Source organism: Corvus moneduloides, chromosome 21 (assembly GCF_009650955.1).
Source record: "Corvus moneduloides isolate bCorMon1 chromosome 21, bCorMon1.pri, whole genome shotgun sequence".
Lineage (NCBI taxonomy): Eukaryota > Metazoa > Chordata > Aves > Passeriformes > Corvidae > Corvus > Corvus moneduloides.
In genome coordinates, this window is record NC_045496.1 from 845,534 (window position 1) to 865,750 (window position 20,217).

At 47.8% G+C, this 20,217-nt stretch overlaps 1 protein-coding gene across 6 annotated transcripts in view; it reads right to left on the minus strand.

The window, feature by feature from the left end:
• Positions 1-7,362: 7,362 nt before the first annotated feature.
• Positions 7,363-20,217, minus strand: part of GAPVD1 (GTPase activating protein and VPS9 domains 1) — a 30,372-nt gene continuing 17,517 nt past the window's right edge. For 4 of the 6 annotated variants that reach the window (XM_032131248.1, XM_032131246.1, XM_032131251.1 and 1 more), the window contains 14 exons: positions 19,570-19,689; positions 19,038-19,115; positions 18,539-18,912; positions 17,943-18,030; positions 17,486-17,566; positions 16,706-16,828; positions 16,083-16,212; positions 15,588-15,697; positions 14,809-14,968; positions 14,322-14,509; positions 13,432-13,645; positions 12,818-12,890; positions 11,777-11,974; positions 7,365-11,074 (listed from right to left, as the gene is read on the minus strand). In XM_032131248.1, the coding sequence (XP_031987139.1) occupies positions 10,934-11,074; positions 11,777-11,974; positions 12,818-12,890; positions 13,432-13,645; positions 14,322-14,509; positions 14,809-14,968; positions 15,588-15,697; positions 16,083-16,212; positions 16,706-16,828; positions 17,486-17,566; positions 17,943-18,030; positions 18,539-18,912; positions 19,038-19,115; positions 19,570-19,689 (2,078 nt within the window). In that variant the 3' untranslated portion in view covers positions 7,365-10,933. Of the gene's footprint in view, positions 11,075-11,776; positions 11,975-12,817; positions 12,891-13,431; positions 13,646-14,321; positions 14,510-14,808; positions 14,969-15,587; positions 15,698-16,082; positions 16,213-16,705; positions 16,829-17,485; positions 17,567-17,942; positions 18,031-18,538; positions 18,913-19,037; positions 19,116-19,569; positions 19,690-20,217 lie in introns of all 6 variants that reach the window. The other 2 variants (XM_032131245.1, XM_032131247.1) reach the window with 1 other exon arrangement.

Consider the following 20,217-nt stretch of genomic DNA (forward strand, 5'->3'; position numbering starts at 1 on the left):
TTCTGAGCTGGGCTGGGGGCTCTCGGCCGTGCTGGGGGCTCTGAGCTGTGCTGGGGGCTCTGAGCTGGGCTGGGGTCTCTGAGCTGAGCTGGGGGCTCTGAGCTGGGCTGGGGGCTCTGAGCTAGGTTGGGGTCTCTGGGCTGGGCTGGGGGCTCTGAGTCGGGTTGGGGGCTCTCGGCCGTGCTGGGGGCTCTCGGCCGTGCTGGGGGCTCTGAGCTGGGCTGGGGGCTCTGAGCTGGGCTGGGGGCTCTGAGCTGAGCCTTTGTTCTGCCGCGCCGTTTCCACTCTTACGGTGCCACCTTGAGGCCGCCGATCGCAGCCCCCGGCGCGGCACCGGCTGCGCGACCGCCGCCAGCGCCCGTCCCTGCCCGCTCCCCTGTCGCTTTCCCTGTCCTTGTTCCTGTCCTTTTCCCTGTCCCTACCCCGTCTATGTGCTTTTCCCTGTCCCTTTCCCTGTCCCTATCCCTGTCTCTATCCCTGCCCCTATCTGTATCCCTGTCCGTATCCCTGCTCCTGTCTGGAGGGCCAGTGATGCCCTCAAACCCCCCGTGCACCTCACCGATCCAGGACATGACATTCGGGACCGGATCAAGTTACGGGGTTTTATCCCGGAGAAACAGCTCAGGACACTCCTTTGGGGTCAAGTTTCTTATTTCTGGAGAAAGTCCCAAACCTCCCTGTGCTGGCCCAGGCAGTGACTGTGGGACCCACTGGTGGCACTTTCTGCCCTGTGCCACACGACTGGCAAGGACCAGCCACCATAGCCCTGCCCGCAGCCACCGAGGGGCTGTGACCCCCGGCACGGCTGCCAGACCGGGATGCACAACATCATCCATCCATGGGCTCTCCAAGCAGCTGGCATCGGCAACCAGGTCACCGTCTAGCCTGAGGGACCAACATCCCTGTGTCCAGAGCTGGGGCAGAGACATCTGTTCATTGCAGCCTCCCTGCAGACAACAGGGAAGGGCTGGGATGTGCTGATCCCCCTCGGCTGACCCTTCCAGCAACACGGGGGACACAGGCACAGAGCTGGTGACTGTGACAGGTGACGCTGGTCACTCTGTGTCCCTCTGGCACGGGCAATGCTGGACACACAAACTGCCCTTCTCTTGCTCTTCAGCATTTTAGGGACAATAAATTCCTAACCATCCCAAATTCCTCCTTGGTATCCTCTGCAGCAATGCTCCAATATTATATATAAACTCCAATGCTCCAATATTAATTATAAACTACAAATACTGACCAGCTTCCGTGTCCTCCACCAGTGCTGACAATCATTAACCGGAATATCAAATTTATAATGTTGGGATGCGGAACCCGGTGAGATGAACTGCTCTGCTTTTTAATCAGCTTTATGGGATGATAGAAAGCATTGATCGACAAAGACAAGACACAGCTCATGCTCCTGTGTCTGTAGCTGTGCAACCTTATTAATTTAGATTTACAAAGGGTTGGTTGAGCTGGTGGGGACAGAGCTGGGGAAGTTGCCTTGCACTGGATGGACCAGTGCAGGAGCCCATATGTGGGGCAGCTGGAGGGGGTCTCCGGGCAGCAGCCTGGCTCAAGCCAGGGGTCCCCAAAGCTTGGCCACGGTGGCAAAGGCACCCAAACTGCACCCAAGCACCATCCAGGGTGACACCAGTGGGACCTGCGGGTTGGTCCCGGTCTGATGAGTACTGGTGCTGTCCCAGAGACCCGGCACCGGGCAGCGTGTGCCTGCCCGCACGTACGTGCCCGAGCCTGGCCCTGCCCGAGCCCTCCCTCCTCCCCCCGAAATGCATCTGTGACTGGGGCATCGCCTTCCCACCCAGTACGGCCCAGTGGCGGCCGGACAGCTGGTAACCATATTGGTGTGTCTTGTGCTGTCATATCGCATTTGCACGCCTGCTCCTGCTCCGCATCCGGGGAGGCTGGGCCGGCATTTTCAGGTCAGAGGCTGCATCCAGCACAGGAGGAAAATTCCCACTTCTCCACCAAGACTTTAACTGTGAAGTGGCCTGGAGTCGGCTCCTCCATGCCGGCAGCAGCTCTGCCCTGGCACCCAGCCCTCCCCCGGCACATCCAGCCCCGAGCCAACCTTGCAGGACACACCCCTCCGGCCACACTCACCCGTCCAGTCGTGTCCATCCCGGGGAAAGGCTGAGGAGCTGGAATAGCTGCAGGTGGTAGTGAGCAGGGCTGTAACCAGAGCCAGGAGCATGGCTGGATGGGAAATCAGGCTTGTCAAAAAATTTGGTTTCGTTCCTTGAATTTAAAAGTTTACCTAATAGAAGTAGCTGAGGAGCAGTGGTGTGCTTTGGCTTCTGTTCGGCATTTGATTTAATAGCACATGACGTTTTGATTAAAAAATTAGCTGTATATAATATCAATAGAGCTCACATTAGAAGGATTAAGAATTGGCTGACTGACAGGTCTCAAAAAGTGGTTGTCAATGGGGAATCATGATCGGATGATGATGTTCAACATGTTCATCCACGATTTGGAAGTAAATATCAAATCAGTGCTGATAAGATTTGGGATGACAAGGATTAGTGGGAAGGTGGGAACACTGACAAGGGGGAGCTCTGGGGAGCTGATGATGCCCTGCACAAGCAGCCTCCTCACGCAGCTGCCAAGGGGAGCTGAGGGCAGGTGACCCCTGCAACCACCAGTGCTACTGCAAAAGGTCCTGAGTGAGCCTTCAGCCCTCGTGAGACACAACACATTGGAACCAACACCTCCCCAGATACCCGGAGCCCTCAGCAGCCCTGACACCCCCCTCAGCTGCAGGTACCGCATTTCTCAGGGCAGTGGAGGTGATGAAGGTCTGACCCGTGTGATGCCACTGGCTGCTCCCAGCACGGACAGGGCACTGCAGCCATTCCTCCTCTGCTGCCCTCGGTAGCCATGGATTTTTGAAAGTCAAACCCCTGTTAGTGCAGGGACTATGCCTAACCCACATGAATTCCCAATTGTGTGCACTTTCAATTAGCGACCGCAGGCACTCAGCCCCTGGATGTGTTCATTAGTGACATGGCCCTGCCGCGCAGTGACAAGCTGGATGACAAACCTGTCTGAGGGATGCACGAGGTTTCAGCTGTGGCATAGCTCCTGCATCAGCCCTGGCGAGGGACAGGAAGGGGAGGCGTTTCCAGGTGCCTGCATTGGACTGGGGATGGGATCCCACCACCAGGCACGTGGAGCCCACAGGGACCAGGGGGATGGCAGAGATCTGGCACCCACCTCCCAGCAAGGGCCTGTCACGGTGCCCACTGGTGAAGGGGCCTCCCCTGTCCCTGCTCAGCACATCCACCAGCAGGAGAGGTGCCCACAGAGCCCTGGCTCCATGAGTGCTGAGTCCTGTAAATCCCCCTGAGCAAATGTCCCTGAGCCACCTTCAGAAACACCTGGCAGTAGGACACCTCCTGTCCTCCACCATAGGCAGGGTGAGCAAAACCACGGAGGCTTCAGTGCTTCTGCAGGGCATCAGCTCAGGGGACCGGCCTGGGGGACACGTCCCAGCACAGCCAGAGCACTGTCTGAGCTGAGCCCTGGCAGGGATGGGCATCACTGCCATCCCAGTGCCCGGGTCCTTGAGCTCCCAGCTCTGAGCGCCAGTAAAGGCATCCTGCTTCTACAGGGCTCAACTGGCCCAATAAAAGATTATCAGCTAAATAAAACAAGAAGTGAGTGATGCCACGATGCCCTGTTGGATTGGAATTGTGTGAGCAAAGTGGTTTTCTCAGGGAGATTTATATCCTCTGCTGGCTGCAGGCAGCCAGCCCAGCGAAGGGAATGAGCCTCTGGCTCCGAGGCCACTGCTCCCTCCTGGTCTCAGCACACAGCTTTTATCCCATTGTTGAGGGAATCAGAATAAAGGAAATACAAACAGGTATTCACCCATTGCAAAGTATGGGAGCACAGGCTCCAGTTCTGCTCCCCAGGGCCCTGCTCTCCTCCCAGCCTACAGCTCAGCCCCAGAATCCCACCTGTAACCCACAGCCAGATCCAGAAAGGCGATCCCATGCCAGTGGGGACGGTTCCTGCCTCGGGCCTAGGCATGGCATCAGCTGTGACAATGCTCAGAGGCTCTGGGACATCTGTGGCCTCTGCCATGGATGATGGCATCAGACCCAGGGGCTCTGCCTGGCACAGCCTGCAGGGAGCTGCCCTGACACCCAGTACCTGAGGTTACAAAATCTCCACTGCCCAGCGGGATCCTCCCGCAGACAGTGTGGCAGAGAGAGAGAGCCTGGTCCTGCTCACCTTCACCACTCCTGCCACGAGCTTCATCTTCAGCCACTGTCCCCCCAGGGACCAGGCACCGGTACCTGCAGGGAGGCACAGAACTGGATCCCCAGGAATGGTAAATACTGCAAAGTGCTGGAGTCAGCACTCTCGCTGAATTTTGCTTTCAACATCTGCAGCCCAATAAATCTTTGTCTCCTTCCAGTGAACTGTGCTCCCGCTCGGGCTCCAATTTACATCCCTCAGCACTGTCCCCACAGCTGCAGCGGCCCCTGCGTCACCCTGCAGGGCCAAGGGGAGAGTGAGGGACCCGTGGTGGGCAGCCGTGGTGCCGAGCAGCCGCAGCTCCATGGGCTTGGTGACCACCGGCACTGCTCGCTTTGTGCCAAAACCCTTCCACTCACCAGACCTTCACTGGGCTTTTTTTTTTTTTTTGTTTTAATTGTTTTCAAAACAGATTTCATGTGGTCCCAAAATGAGACCATGATTGTAAATTAAAGTGTAATTAGCCTTTACGCTTTTATATTCATTAACTCTTCTCTGTTAATGATGCAGAGGCTGGAGCACAAACCCGGCATTATGAAACCACATCCAGGAAATAAAATAGTGATTTAGATAATGGCCAGAATGTATTGCTGCTTACACATAATTAAACAAATGCTCAATTTACACTTGGAAACATGAATGAATGTTGATTAACGCCAGCCCAACGACTCTGCTGGCGCCGTGGCTCAGCGCGGTTCTGCCGGCGGGGCTGGCAGCGGTGGGCAGGGTGGGCAGTGCCCGCTCCCCGCAGGGCCCCGCCGCCCACCCGCACCTGCCCGGCCCAGGTGCCGCAGCGCAGCCGGACCTGCAGCCGCCCCGCCCGGGCCCGCGGCTCTGGCTCTGCAGGCTGGTGCCAAAAGCCACCCCTGCCACACGGACAGGGGCACTGCCACCGGCACCGGGGCGCTGCCACGGCAGTGCCACACCTGCCTCCTCACGGAGCAGCGGGGCCGGGCTGGGGCCGGTGCTGAGCCGATGCCAGCGGGGCTCGGGGTGACAGCGCCTTCGCCCCGGCCGAGCAGCACCGCGGGCCCGAGGGTCCCTGCCCGCCGCTCCCGCACAGGCTTTGTCTCCCGTCCTCTGTGCCTCCTGCCCTCCAAATGTGCCAGTTACTATGGAGACATCTCCTTCTCTGCGCAGGAGGAGCCTGAGACCCCTTGTGCAGGATAACGTTCTGTTCTTCGGCAGATCCGGACGCCAGGAGCCCGGGCGGGGCCAGGGCCCAGGGCCCGGCTCCTTCTCCGGTCACAGCAGCGCGGCCCTGCCTGGCCCCACAGCCACCGCCGGGGCTCACAGCGGGCCTGGGCAGTGCTGGGGACTCCCGGCCCCGCGGGGCAAGAGGTGCCATCCACCACGGGCTCCCCTGCCTCATTAGCTGAGCCTGAGAGCCAGACTGAGTGCAGGGACGGCCTGGCGGACGCAGAGCTGGATCCAGTGCCAAGCAGGGCTCTGCGGTGTTTCCTGGTGAGCACGGCCGTGGGCTGCCCGTCAGGACCAGGCAAGGGCTCTCACCAGCAGCGTGTGACCAACAGGGCCCCACAGAGGTGTCTCCCATCCTGGAGCCAGAGCTCAGGTCGTGCTGGGCACAGGGAATCCCTGTGCAGGCACCAGGGGAGCAGGAGCTGGAGGACATCCCGTGGCAAGCCCTGGGGCCCAGCAGAGCCATTCCCCACCTCAGCCTGGCTCCAGGCTGCCCGGCAGGACAGGGCAGCTGGCAGCATCCACACTGCTGCCTTCCCTGAGTCCGTCCCTGCCTCCTCACCTTGCGCATCCCTCAGCCCCGCGGTGCCGGGCAGGACGGCACGGGTGTGGCGTGTCCAGACCTCTGCTGCCATGGACCCCGTTCACGGATCGTTGCCTCAACAGGCCATAATGGCTCCATCTATCGGGGTCAATACGGGCGCCTTTGACACATGATAGACAATAATTGCTCTTGCTTAGAGACTTTTTAGTTCATGGATCATTGACCTGATGGGCTGTAACAGCTCCGACAGAGGCTGCACACCCCTGTGCTTAACCACCCTCAGGAGCAGGCGGCTCTGTACAACCACGGCGCGGGCATGGGGCCACGTGGAACAGTCTCTCCACATCCATGCTCCCAGTGCAGGCTGCCAAGGGCCCTAGAGCCACTGGAAGCCCTTCTGGTAGGGTGGCCATGGAGGAGAGGCCGTGGCAGGAGGCACAGGAGCCCAGGAGAAAAGGCCAGGAGACCCCAGGATCCCTCGAGTACCGTGGGACAGGACCAGGATGCACAGGACCAGGTCACCTCCCAAGCTCTGCAGGCTGGAGATCCCCACTCTGACAGCAGCTTCCAGGTATATGATTTAATGAAAGGCACAATAAGAAGTGAAACAATTAGAATTTCTGCCTCATTATCATGGTAATCTTATCAGTCGGATAATGAGGTATTAATGGAGATTTAATGTGCCTCTCATAACAGAATCCCTTGGAGAAAACACATAAGGAAATTGCTGTAAATCCACTTAATGATGGAAAGGTCCCCAAACACCATATTCCAGAGGATGAAAAATGCTGGATGCAAATGAGAGAGAATCAAGGTCAATAACACTGCGGGGACCAAGCTCATGGCAGCACCGTCACCACCACGCACCCACCCCGGCCCCGCCCGCCCCGTTCTGCAGCGAGACCAGGTGGGTGCACGACAGCTGAAGAAATCCTCCTGTCTCATCAGAAGAACTGAACATTTCCTAAGAAATAAAATGCCAAACATAATACTTTTGGACTTGACCATTCCCAACAAGGCATCAAACAGCAGCCAGCAGAGGGACAGGCACAGTCCTGCTGCAGGCAGAGCTATTTCTCTCCTCTCAAGCTGCTAGAACAGCCAAGCTGAAGATATAAAATAATAACTGAAGAGCTCTGTGTCAATGCAGCAGAGCTTCCTCTCTCCTTTACTGGATTTTGGTTCTTTTTTGCCAATGTCCCTTCCCTGTGAGGTGTGAGGATGGAGCAGAGCAGCAATGCCCAACGCAAAACCACACAGAGTTAGTGGGAAGCTGCTCACACTTGCACTGCCATCCCCAGCACAACTGCTGATGGCACTGGAACAAGGCAGAAACGTCAAAGCCAGGTGGTTAAACTGCTCTCCTTTTAATCAGTTTTTACAGAATAATACATTAATAATCACGTTAAGAGACAAGATGGGGTTCCTGTATACAAGATTGTGCAAGCTCGTTAATTTAGATTTATAAAGGCTTTACCAAAGAGGAGAGGCAGTACAAAGCTTTTCAATAGAGGTAAAGCACAATTAAAAGGTACAGAACACACACTACTAACTCAGCAGAGGTTAATTCTCAAGTAGTACAGGCTCAACCACGTCCCCAGCTGTATCCAGACACGAGCATCCTTCCCGCTCCGTTCCCACTGCCTTCCTGCTGCTCCAGCTCTCCAGGCACACTGTGACTCACTCGTGCCAACACACAGTTCTGCTGCCAGCAGCTCTGCCCCCTCTCCTACCCCCTTCCCCCACCCCATTCCCATGGCAGTGAGTTCTCCAATTCTGTGACAATTTGGCTTAACAGAACAAGAACAAGAACAAGAATACGAACCAACACTGTGCTCACCAGATTCACCCACAGGAAACAGCATCATGTTCGTGGCTTTTTTTCCTGAAGTTTATGGCAGTTACATTCAGCATTTGGTAGTAAAAGGTCTTCAAAACAAAAACTTTTAAACTCAAATCCTTGATAGGCCAGACACATTCTGATTCTCCTTAAAGAGGATTTAATAAACTTTTAAAGAGAAATCTCACTTAGGGGCACAAAGGAATCTCCTAGAGATGAAAAACCCAGCCCTTTCCCTCATCTACCCAAAAAGGAAACCAGCACCTCTGTAACATTCCCAGGCACAGATATGCCATCGCTTAAGTGGCAGCTCCTCAGAACGTGCCAACAATCGGTGCTGAGACAACGACTGAGCCTGAAGTCCCTGACTGTGACCTGTTACCAAGGATCTTTCCTGCTCCACTTGGCCCAAAATGTTCCATTCCTCCTCCAGTGGCTGAAGTAGTTAATTCACAAAAAGCACCGAGATTACAGCAACAGGCCCGTGGCTGGCACCTTTTGGCAGCAGTTCTGGTGCTTTTGGTCCTTTATGCAGTGTCTTTTCACCTTCACTATTGCACATCAAACCTAACAACATCACTTCCTAGACACGGAATTTAGCATTTTAAAACAAAACATTACGGGACACCGGGGAAAACAGTAAAAGGACATTACAGGCAGGTTTTTAATTCTTTGGAAAGCCTAATTCTCTAACTACACCTATCAAGACTATATAAAGGACCTTCAGAGTAGGCTGGAAAAAAGAAGCAAAGGACCATCTTGCTACAAAAACTCTCAGCTCACCTGGGGCTCACTGAAACACCTACTGATTTTAAAATAACTAAGTAACATTAAAAAAAATACTCCAGTTCTTTTAAGTACTTTTCTATCCAGAGAAACCAAGTGATAAAAGCTGTGAAGGAAATGGTTCTTGCCCCTTCCATAAAGGAGAGTGAACCTGAAAGCCCTGATGGTGCTGACCAAACCCTGTGAGCCAGGCCAGCAGAGAGGCAACACAGAGGATGATCAACACCTCCTATGTCCTTGTGTCTTCTTCAGGGATCCTACAAATACTCTCCTCAACCAATACCCAAACTGCAGAACTTTCAAACATCAGTCTTAACATCTCGGATATTCAAGTAATAATTACGTATTACAGGACACTTCAATAGAGATGAATTTATATTGCTTTTTGATATGATCTGGCCATATCTTCAAGGGCATGTTTGTGCTTTGCTGCTGAGTGTTATTGGTCAGGGCTGTGCTTGCAATATTGAGTTATCTGTTCAGCACCAAAAACCCATCAAGGCTAAAGAACCAGAATATTGCAATGCTACACAGACTGAGTCACCAAGTAAGGCAGATCAGAAGAATTCTGTTTCAACTGAGTATTGCTCCTCCATGAAACTGAGTCTCTAACAGAGGAGAAAGACTATAAATAAAAGGAAAAGGTTACCATCCCACCTTCTCACCTGTGATTAGTTTGGCAAAACTGTTAGACTGAGTTGTATCTGAGAGCCCTAAAAAGGAAGTTTCCTTATTATGCCTTGACAAGTAGCACAGCCAAATCAAGCACTCAGTATTTTACATAAATTGCTCTAATTCCAATTAACCACATGATTTTCCCAAGTACTAGTTGTTTACAGGTTTTAATCATCAAAATGCACACACACAAAATGAACCAATCGTGCTTTGAAAAGAATGTGAGAAAGATTTTGTTTTCTTTACCACTCACAGACACCAAGTCTTACCACATCCCTCTGTCAGAAGTGCAATGAACACTCTGGAAAGAGCAAGAAATAATACTGACATGAAAAAGTTCAATTCTCACTGTCCTTTTTCACTGTATTCAAGCTGAAAAAGAGCAGCAAGTGCTTATATACAGCCAACACCCACTGGCCATGCCCCAGACCACTTCACTCATGAAAAACCCATGTGGTGTTGTGCATAAAAACCTCTTTAAATTGGTAACTGTCAGTTTAAGGGGAAGGAGGGGTGAGAAATCTATAAAACACCCTGAACTGATGTCATGATATGTTTCATAAAGAACAGTGTTATATTATTTTAAAATATTTTTTATGAACAGTAAAACTTGCACTGCTGCATAGCAGACAACACGAAGAACATTTAGTAAAAACATTCACTGAACCCCCTGGCATATGTATTTAATGTCACTAATCAAAATATATATTACAGCCCAAGGTTCTGTTAAGGATCTCTGTTTGGGGTTTGTACAGTATACACAATAGCTCAGAAAAAATATTACAGTAAGGTATTTTATTTCTCCTTTTTATATTAGACTTCTCTATTGTAACTTACAGTCCCTCTCCTCTATATATCCAAACCTCTGTAACACCCTAATGCCCTAGCCAAGAAGTGTTCAGCTAGCTAATAAGCCCTATTATAAATTCCAGTTTTAGAAATTTCAGTAATCTTAATTACATCTTAATAAATAGTTCCGTTTGCCCTTTTTAAATCTTAGCCTTTTAAGGAAGTCCTTTTGTCACCAAAACATGGTATGTCACAACCTGTTAGAGGTCAGAGAAGCTTTTGCTTGTTTATTCAAAGGATAGTAAGTCCAAAGATACTTGCAATGCATTAAATATAATTATATAATATTTACACTGTCCTCTCAGATTTTAAATTTAGGTGAAATATAATCGATAACTTTCAGTGTGGCTGGTGTTTTCTTAATAAAAGGTGTATTCAACTAGAAAGTTTACTACGTGGCTGCCCTGATTCCTCTTTTTTCAGTTTTCTGTTAGAAATTAAATGAAGTGAATTATTCATGTGAATAATAATTCAGGAAGAGGAGTGGTGGAGAAAGCATGAAGAATTTTCTGAATGTTTTGAGATTCCAAAATACCTGAAAACTGTGGTCCCTTTTGCAGTGCCAGTATCTAGAGGGGAGAAAAACGCAACCCAAAGAGAAGAGGAAAACCTGTTAAATTAATTAGATTAGTAAAGGTGTGTTTTAAAATGCCTCAATTCTGTACAGTATTTTACAAGGAAAGTCTTTTCTTCAGCTTTTGCAGCTGTTGTACATTCTTAGAAGCTCCTCTCCTGCTCACAGTCTGCCCGTGCCTGTGCTGTGCAAGCTACTTGCGGTCATCGATAGTTTTGATGAATTCCACGGCTGCCGTGAACTGCATCCACCAGTACGACTCCTCTCCGGACAAGCAGTTGGCATAGAAACTGCTGATGTACTGCACAGTGGACAGCAGGCAAGGGGGGTTTGCCTGGGGGTGGACAAGAGAGAGATACTCACAGCTTCTTTGCAAAGCTCAACATCAACAAACACCGCAAGATACAGAACAGAAACACAATTCCCTTTGCGCAGTGATCCTCATCCTACAGAGTATGTAACCTACCTGCAGGGTAGGGACTGTTTATCCTCACCAGCCCCATTTCACACGCTCAGGAGGCATCAGGTTTGATGAAAGGAACACTTTTCCAACAAGGAAAAATGACTAGCAGGCAAAGAGAAAGAAGGGGAATGCTGGCAGAAACTGTGAAGGTCATCAGGACCTCAACACACGTAAAACCTGTTGTTTCAGCATCTTACACGTCAGACCATTCTCCACTCATGCCAAAAAAGACCAGCAACACAACCCAAGTCAGTCCTGGTGTGGATCTTGGTCCTGAGAGGACAGCATGAAGCAGGCATAGATGACAGATGTTGGTGGACATGCCTCAAACAAACTCTACTCCACACACAACATCTGCACCCCAGTTTCCTTGGTTCCAAATGTGAAGTTCGCTTGGATTCAAAAACCTAACTGTGACCACATTTCTGACATTCCCATTCAAATCCTGCTGAATCAGACCTGGGTTTGGGCCTGGACAGCTTCCCATGACCCACAGGCATTATTTCTCCTCCTAAATTTGTTTGTTTATTACAAGAATTAACTGGGGTTTGTGATCTCTGCAAAAGAACTCACCTTTATGAGGACAAAGACCAGAACAGGAACAAAATCATCTGCCCCAGGTACCGAATCCTCGTTGGCCAGACTGAGCAGGTTCATGATGGTGGAGCACATCCTCAGGATACACTGCACCTTGTCCCGGGGGGTTTTGTAGGCGCTTATTGTGCGGATCTCGGACTGCGCCGATGGCCATGGTGCCTCCCGGAGATACACCTGGGGAGAAACCAACCCAGTCCTCATTTGGCCAAGCTACTGCTGTGCACCACAGAGGAGCTGCAGTACCAGAGGCTCACAGGCTCTGGAGAAATGGGAAGCTTTAAGGCAAGATGAATTCAAACTGAAAGAAGGGAGATTTAAGTTATATATATGGAAGAAATTCTTCCCTGTGAGGGGGGCAAGGCCCTGGCACAGGGTGCCCGGAGAAGCTGTGGCTGCCCCACCTCTGGAAGCCTCCAAGACCAGGATGGATGGAGCCCTGAGCACCCTGGTCTGTGGAAGGTGTCTCTGCCCATGGCAGGGGGTGGGACAAGGTGAGCTTTAGGGGCCTTTCCCACCCAACGCACTCTGAGTCTGCAATTTGGAGATGGCTACGTTACACTCACAGTGAAGGCGGCTTCCTCATGGGTTGTAAAAACACTGTAAGGAGCCAGTACTCTGTGGGCAACTCACAAAATTAGCTTGTTCTTCTTCATGACTTGCTCAGAACCCTGTTCCAGATGAAGGCAGAGCCATAGGTGCTCTCTTCCTCACCAGCAGCTTTGTGAACACTCACACTTCACGTGTGAACTGAGAACTAGGCAGCCGCAGACATGCAGCCCCTGACAGACCCCCTGAGCCCACCAACCTGCTTTTTGTTACCCTAATAGCCAGGAGAAAAATGAAAGTGCTGGGTAAATGGAAGACACATGGGTACAGTGTATTTTTCCTGCAGGATACTTCAGCTGTCAAAGACAGCAAAGCAACCCTTCTAAGTATCAAACAGAACAATCCTCTCGCCGTCACAGTCCCAGTCCAAACCCCAACACACATACAGAAGCAAAGGAAAGGAGTTGTTACCTCAGGTATCTGAAGTGCCTTGTGGTTTGCAGTCACTACTTTGGATAACCTCTGTATGTGCTCGTGAAGGACCCTGAAAACACAAAAAATAAAAGTAAGCAGCAGCCAGCCAGCTGGGGATTCCCACCTGTTTTATGTTTGATAGGACCAGAAAGATCTTCAGGAATGTGGCCCTACAGCTGATGGACACCAGGTCAGTGAAGATGCAGAGGATTGTTCTGTACAGCCAAGAACAACCATGCATCCTCTAGAGCATCCCAACAGCATCTGTTCTAAACCACAGAAACCCCAAATCCACGGAAAATACTGAGTCAAAGCAGAAAATGGACGAGGTCCAGTCCTGAAACAGGTTTTGATCATTCTCTCAGCACACACACTTGCAGACCTGACAGTCTGCATCCCAAATTTTACAACTTTATTCTGCTCTAGCAGTTTGTTGCAAACACATTTGCACATGATGCTAAAAGCCCTTCCTTGTTCTTTTACAAAATGTTCTGAACAAAAACATGAGTTTGTGTGGCTGACTCAGACAAGCCTGTCACAGGAGGGCTGCACAGCTTCCACTGCACCAACTGCAAAAGAGAAAACAAATCCTTCGAATTCCATTAACTCACTGGTCACGCAAAATATCTCCATCCTGATTAGGGTAGAAAGCGAGTTTGAAAATGCGATTCATCACACTGCGCTCTATGGCTAATTGTGCATCCTGGAGCTGCTCCTCGCTGGCGTTCTGCCATATGGCATCCTGAGCCATAGCCCCGTACAGGAACTGGAGAAAGTCCTCTACTTGGGCTGTTTTATCATCTGCTGCTGTGAGTTTCTGGAAATCTGATAAAAAGGAGGAAGAGAGAAAACATTCACTTAAGTAAAAAAAATATTCTTTCTGATAGGTTTTTCAGGCACATTTAATATGCAGCACTATATGCTCCAGGAGCAAGAATTGACTCCAAATTCCTTAGGTGCTTCATTTAGTCAGGTATGTGCATGGAGAACACAGAACCAGTTTCGTATAAGTGGCTGTTTTGAGTTTCTTGGTGCCACTATCTCTTATGCTGTGATATTTTTGAATCTTTGAGTCACTTGATTCACACTATTACTATCCCCCATATCTTATAAGGTGCAACCTTAGGTTCTAGACTAAGAACTGAATGCTGCAACTTAGTTTATCATGTATCAGTAGATACAAAAAATCATTAATAGTATTCATGCTTCTGCCATGGGGCAGATAATGTGATTTAGCAGAATTTCTTTGGCCAAGTAAGGTCAAATTACCTTCATTCTCTCAGCCCATGAAAAATGCAGACAATTGCCATGGCTTAGCTGCCACAACATACTGTAAAGTCACAGTAATCTGTCTCTTTAGCCATTAATTCACCATCTAAAATTAAAATCATTTTAGGAATCTACTACTCAGATCAAAAGACATATTTTAAAACATTAACCCAAGTCAGCATCTAAATATGGAGTAAAGGAATATAAACACTTTGGTCTGCATTAATCTTACCTTGAATGAACTCCCTTATTTTCTTTTCCTTGCTCTCCAGCAGTAACCTCACACACACTGTAGTGAAGTATCTGTTGGCCACTTCTTTATCTCGCAGGACTCTCTGTAACAGCCTCTCCAGGTGCGCCTGTGTCGTCTGCAGGCCTTGGCGACAGCGAGTTAAATATGCGATATATGGAGCTCTTTTCCTAAAGCAAAGAGGGTTCTACATCAGGTTGTTAATAACAGCAGAGGCTAATAGCTTTACAGACTGCTGAGTCATACTGCAAAGGATTCTTCAACTTGTTGCTTTTGAAACAAAACAATGCCTGAATTCGGAAGTTTGCCTCGCATGGGTGAGACAATTGCATTGTTTTGTGGGGAAGCAGAGATGCAATAACCTGGTTTGGTTAAGTACAATTTAAAACAAAAGGGATCTTCCCAATCTGCTAGAGAATAAATACATGAATTTGGGAACCCATTGCTAACGAGACACTGGACAAGCTACCTGTAGTCCTCTGCAATGGACGCCAGCAGCTTCCGGCAGGTCCGGTTGTCGAAGCGGCTCACGCAGCGCATCGTCTCCTGCAGCTGCGCCATCAGGTTCTTGTCCTGCAGGTTGATGGCTTCAGCCAGCTGAACTTTCAAGAAGCACACAATTTCATTATCTAATAAAGAACAAAGGAAAAATATTAAGGAAAAGAAACGTAGGCACAATGAAAATAAAGTATTTTTGAATATGGGAAACACATTGATGGTTTAAAATAAAACTTCTGTACATTAGGCAATAAATGTTATTTCAGAACAATTTAATAAGCCTTTTTGAATTTTCCAGGTCTCAGAGGATAAGCTTCCACATCACTATCATATCTAGCATTTAGAACCATTCTGAAATGTGAAGAGGACCAGATAAGGTGACAGATTCACCTGTCTGCAAATAAACCTAGAGTGAATGAAGGGACACAACACAACACATTTATACTAAGTCAACATAAAGACCCAGTAAATCATTCAAGTAGCACAACTCCCAAAAGCACATGTATTTTGAGAGTCTATTCTATAGCATCAGGCTCTACCCACACTGTATCTGTGATATTTCATGACAAAAAAATCTTAGACCAGGTTGAGATGGCAGGCTTGTCTGTGGAGTAAGAATGAAAACATTCTGGGGGCAAAAGGCAGCCTGTGCCCTCAATATCTGCGGCAGAGGAGGGACCATAAACGGTGCAGTACAAGTGCCATTGCACGGGGACAAGGAGAGACACACACACAGTGCAAAGCCTTTACCTTCGGGGTCTGTGTGGTCTGGGAGACCATTCCTTGTTGAATGTGTCAGCATCGGGAGGGCAACAGAATCTGCTGAACAAAGAGCCAATCTCAATTTCTTCTTTGCATCCCTTAAAGAGGAAAAATATTTTCTTAACACAGTTGATGAGAGGTCTGCTTCTTCAATAAGAAGTCTCTACTCTCTTTTTTATTTAATACTGCCTAGAAGTTATTTAACATCATTTTAATATACAACATTGTCAAGACTTTAGAATATCAGTTCTTTTGATCCAGCACCATTTTCAAAGGGATTTTCCTAAACACTGAACTGCTTTGTCCTCTCAGGTTATAAAATCCCTCTTCATCAGTGGAAATATGACAGTTTGAGATGCTTACAACTAAAAGCACATAAAAGTTTACAATGAATCTATATTAAGATTCTTGTGGGAACCAATCACACAGCTTCAGTTCTTAATTCTACTTTGTGGGTAAGACAAAACCTGCAAATATATTTACCTATAGGAGAAAGCAGAACTTTGTGGCTGTGCTACTTGACTTGCAGAGTCTGGGAGGTCATCTGCAGACATGTTCTGCAAAGCCTCATCCCGTGGGGAGTCATGCATGCTCTCACCATCCCCAATTGCCTCTGTGGAAACGAAAAACACATTACACCTGAAGAGAGGAGTCAAAAGAAGGAACCAGACTAATTTTCTGCTCGTTATTCTAAGGTCAGGGAGAGAATGGAGACAGCAAATAAACCAGCTTGTTCTGGATATATGAAAAAAGAGTATTAAAACATACAACCTAGAAGCTCCTAAGAAGAAACTCCAAAAGCTTTGGAGGGCAATACACTTCTTCAGTGCCATTTAAAACAAAACAAATCAAAAAACTGGTAGGAGGAGATGTGCTATCAACAACCAGCTCCCTCAATGGCAATATGAAAGAGCTGTCCTTGGGAATACTGATTTAATTCCCAGCCTTTGAGGGACTGTCCCACAGATTATTTGACAAAAACATTCCTTGTTCAGAGGTCACACTGTTCAGCTGCTAATACCAACATTGGTCTAGAATACCAAAGTGTTTTTATCTTTAAGGAGGAGAAACTATGTTGGTGGTGATTACAAAAGCCAGGTTCTCACCTGCACTGTCGTAGTTCACTATGGCTCCTTCACTAGGACTTGTTCTCTTGATTGCATTCCTGTATTTGTCCAGAATGTCCTCAGCAGCTTGTGCCTGTGCACTGAGCCTTGGGCTGGGATCATCTGAAAGGACCATAAAAAACAGCAGGAGTTACCCTGGTGTTGGGCCAACTGAAAGCAAATACAAAAACTTAAGCCTACACATTTGGACTCTGTTTTTAGCCAGATCAAAGAAAGAGATTCTTGCATCCCACGTAGCCCAAATTCAAATGTATTAATAAAGTCTGAAGCAAACCAGAAGACAAACAGTACAATCAAAGTGAACAAATGAAGTCAGATCCTGAGCAGATCCTCAGCACATTTATACTGCATACACAAATGGTTCTTGGATATTTGAAGACTTCTAGAAAGGATCAGGCAAACAGAAAACAAAACACCCGGGTTCAAACCATGTTTAATTTAACACTGAAGTAACTATTACAGGACTGTGTGTACAGCTATCCTTACAGCTCAGCTGTGACAAGGACAGGAGCTCCATAATGAGGGGGGGGAAAGTGAGGACTTGAGCTGAGATTCCACTACATGCACAGACAGACAAGTGACAACTTAAAAACAGCCTTCAAGTCAGGAAATCCTATCTATTTTCTTATTCAAAATGTCAGTTCTGAACATGAACTACAACAGCACATACCTGTCTGTCAATAGCTACCTGGTGGGCACTCTGGAACTCCAGGAGGCATGTTCTGAGAGAAAATTACTGGGATGATGTTACTCACATACCTTGAAGTGTTGCGTATCTGTCAGGCACCATGTCATCTTTGTCTTTTTCTTGTTTTTCTTTCTTCCTAAATGGAATTGGAGCTGAAAATGCAAGGAACCTCGTCAAAGACTACTCTGAGATAATGGCCAAATAGCAGAAACTTTAAGGAAGTGGCTAATGCAGAAAATTTTCATCAAATCAACTTCCATAAAAGCATAAGCTTATCCATGGGGTAGAGCAGAACTGTACTGTCATCACCTATAGCCAGCTCCACCTTTAACAGACATGAGGTCAGGCAGAACAGTTTTGCCTTTGAGGTACAGCACACTCTAGGGAAGTACTAGCCATGGGAGTCAGGTAGCTTCCTGTTTCTATTTACATATTTATTTATACTTTAACCATAAAAGTGACTAAAGATATAATAAAGGCAGTGTGAACTCTGGCTGAAGTACCAAACCCAGACAGACATGATCCTACCTTTGGGCATGGCAGACACAAAACGTTTTCTCCACCAGGGCTTGTTCCTGTCAGACTTCTCATCATCACTGTCTTTCCGTTCCTCAATCTGCGGAAGGGCAGAGTCTACATCTGAGCATTTACCAAATCAAGTGTAAAGAGAAAATTTCTCCTTCACATCAGCTTTTGCTACACTGACTGTAAAAACAGAACTACAGCAGAGCACAGAGAGCAGATTAAGTCAGAAATCTCTCTTCTAAAGAGGGTATCCTGCAAAAGCAAACCCATAGTCATAAAGAATCTTAGATTTCACTTGTTTCTTTTTTAAAGAAAATTAATTCTCAGGCTGCTGCAGTTTAACAGTACAATGAATCTGTTTCTGAAGTACCACCAAATCCAGTAAACCTCATCCAGTAAATTCAAGAGAAGCCAGATCCACTTAAGCCACTCTGAACATCTGTTTTATCTTATAAAACATTACTGGCCAATGTTTAAAGGGTAACAAACATGTGTTGTAATTCCTTGGCTAAAGACATTTAATTCCGGCCTTCTGGCATTACAAGTATAGTTAAAGTGGGCACGAGAGATAAAATTACAGTGATAAACAGAAGGCTCACCTCTCCCCTGGAGGAGTCCTTGCTGGGAGATGACGATGAGGACTGAGAGGCGGCCGCCAGCACCGCTGCCCCGGCACTGCTGGAGGCCATGGGCAGCTCCCTCTCCTCATTCCCAGGACGTCTGTTCCACCCAGGATCACTCATAGGCCTCCGCACTGAGGACACGATGTCTGAACTCCTGCTGCGGACCAGCCTCTCCGGGTACGAATGTCTCTGCTTGAAGGCTTCCAGGTCAGTTGGAATTAAAGCATGAGACCCAAAGTTTGGCAGTCGGGCCTCGTTACCTCCCACGGCTCCTTCCAAGATGGGTGGATCTGGAGGTGGATGAGAGGGTCTTGCATAGTGCACTTTAGGCCTTACTACAGCTGACACACCTGTGGTCACAAGCAGAAAAGAAGTCACACACATTTCTTTTAATATTATTCCAAATTACCTGGTACTAACATAGAAGCATCGAAAATGCCTATTTTTAAAACAAAGTTTAATCTTTATAACTCACCCTCATTTGAGGACAGAGGGTCAAACAATGCAAGCAAAGAATCTGTCTGAGAAGGGGGAGATGTCAGCTGACTGGCTCCTGAAATACAGAGAGAACAAAGTTAGTGCCATGCCAAAACTGCCTCCAACATGAGAGACACTGGAAAAACAGGCCTCAGCAACAAAAGTTTACAAAACTTATACTGCAAAGTATTTGTAAAGATATTCCTGTACGGAAAGATCTCTGTAGTACATTGAAATGATCAAAGAATTACATCACAAAAAGTGGGGAATTCTTGAGGAGCAGCCCAGTTCCAAAATGCAAGAGGACAGTCAATGTCATCAAACCGAATTAGGAATCTTAGATCTAGTACTCAAGCTCTAGTACGGCAAAGCAGTAGACTGGAGTCTCTTTGTCAAACAAACACAGTACTGGCAAATAAGGAAAATACTAAGCTTAGTCACCAGCACTTTGAAATTGGGAGAAATTGTAAAATTTACGGATTCCATAAATGTCACTTGTGTTTGTCAGAGATTCCAGATAACTAACTTACCATGGGCTGTTTCATCCATGTCGGGACTTGTTACAGAATCTTTTCCCCCAAAGTCAGAGCTACATTCAGACCTGAGATCCTCAATCTTGTTAGGAATATCTTCAGATGTTGCACTAATACCTTACACATAACAAAAGAAGCATCTGTAATAGTCTTTCAGAGAGCAAGGAAGCAAAAATCCTGAGGCTGTTAAAATGTTTGGTGGACAGTGAATAATCAAGTTCTAACTCACAGTAGCACCTACAGACACCACGAATTTCTATACCGCTGAAATAACAGTTTATTTCTGCTCTACATCTTCAAAAGTGTTACCCTAGCCATGAATACACTCTGACAAGGGGCATTAGAAAGACACTCCACTCTTGTATACTTTGCAGAAAATTAAGAACTAGAGCTATGACTTACTTAAATAAAACAAGTTGTGATAATAAAACTAAATGCAAGAAAGTTTGGAGTTTCTTCCAAAGCAACACTCCTCTGCTAACCACTGCTATTGCAACACAGGGCATTCACCTCTCTGCTGCCTTTTAAATTTCTTCTGTGAGGTGAACAAAGAATCACTGCTTTGAAAATTCCAGAATGAGTGCAGGATGTTATTTTATGAGTGATGTATAAATCAAGCACGTGCAGCAAAGTGAGTGCTGACCA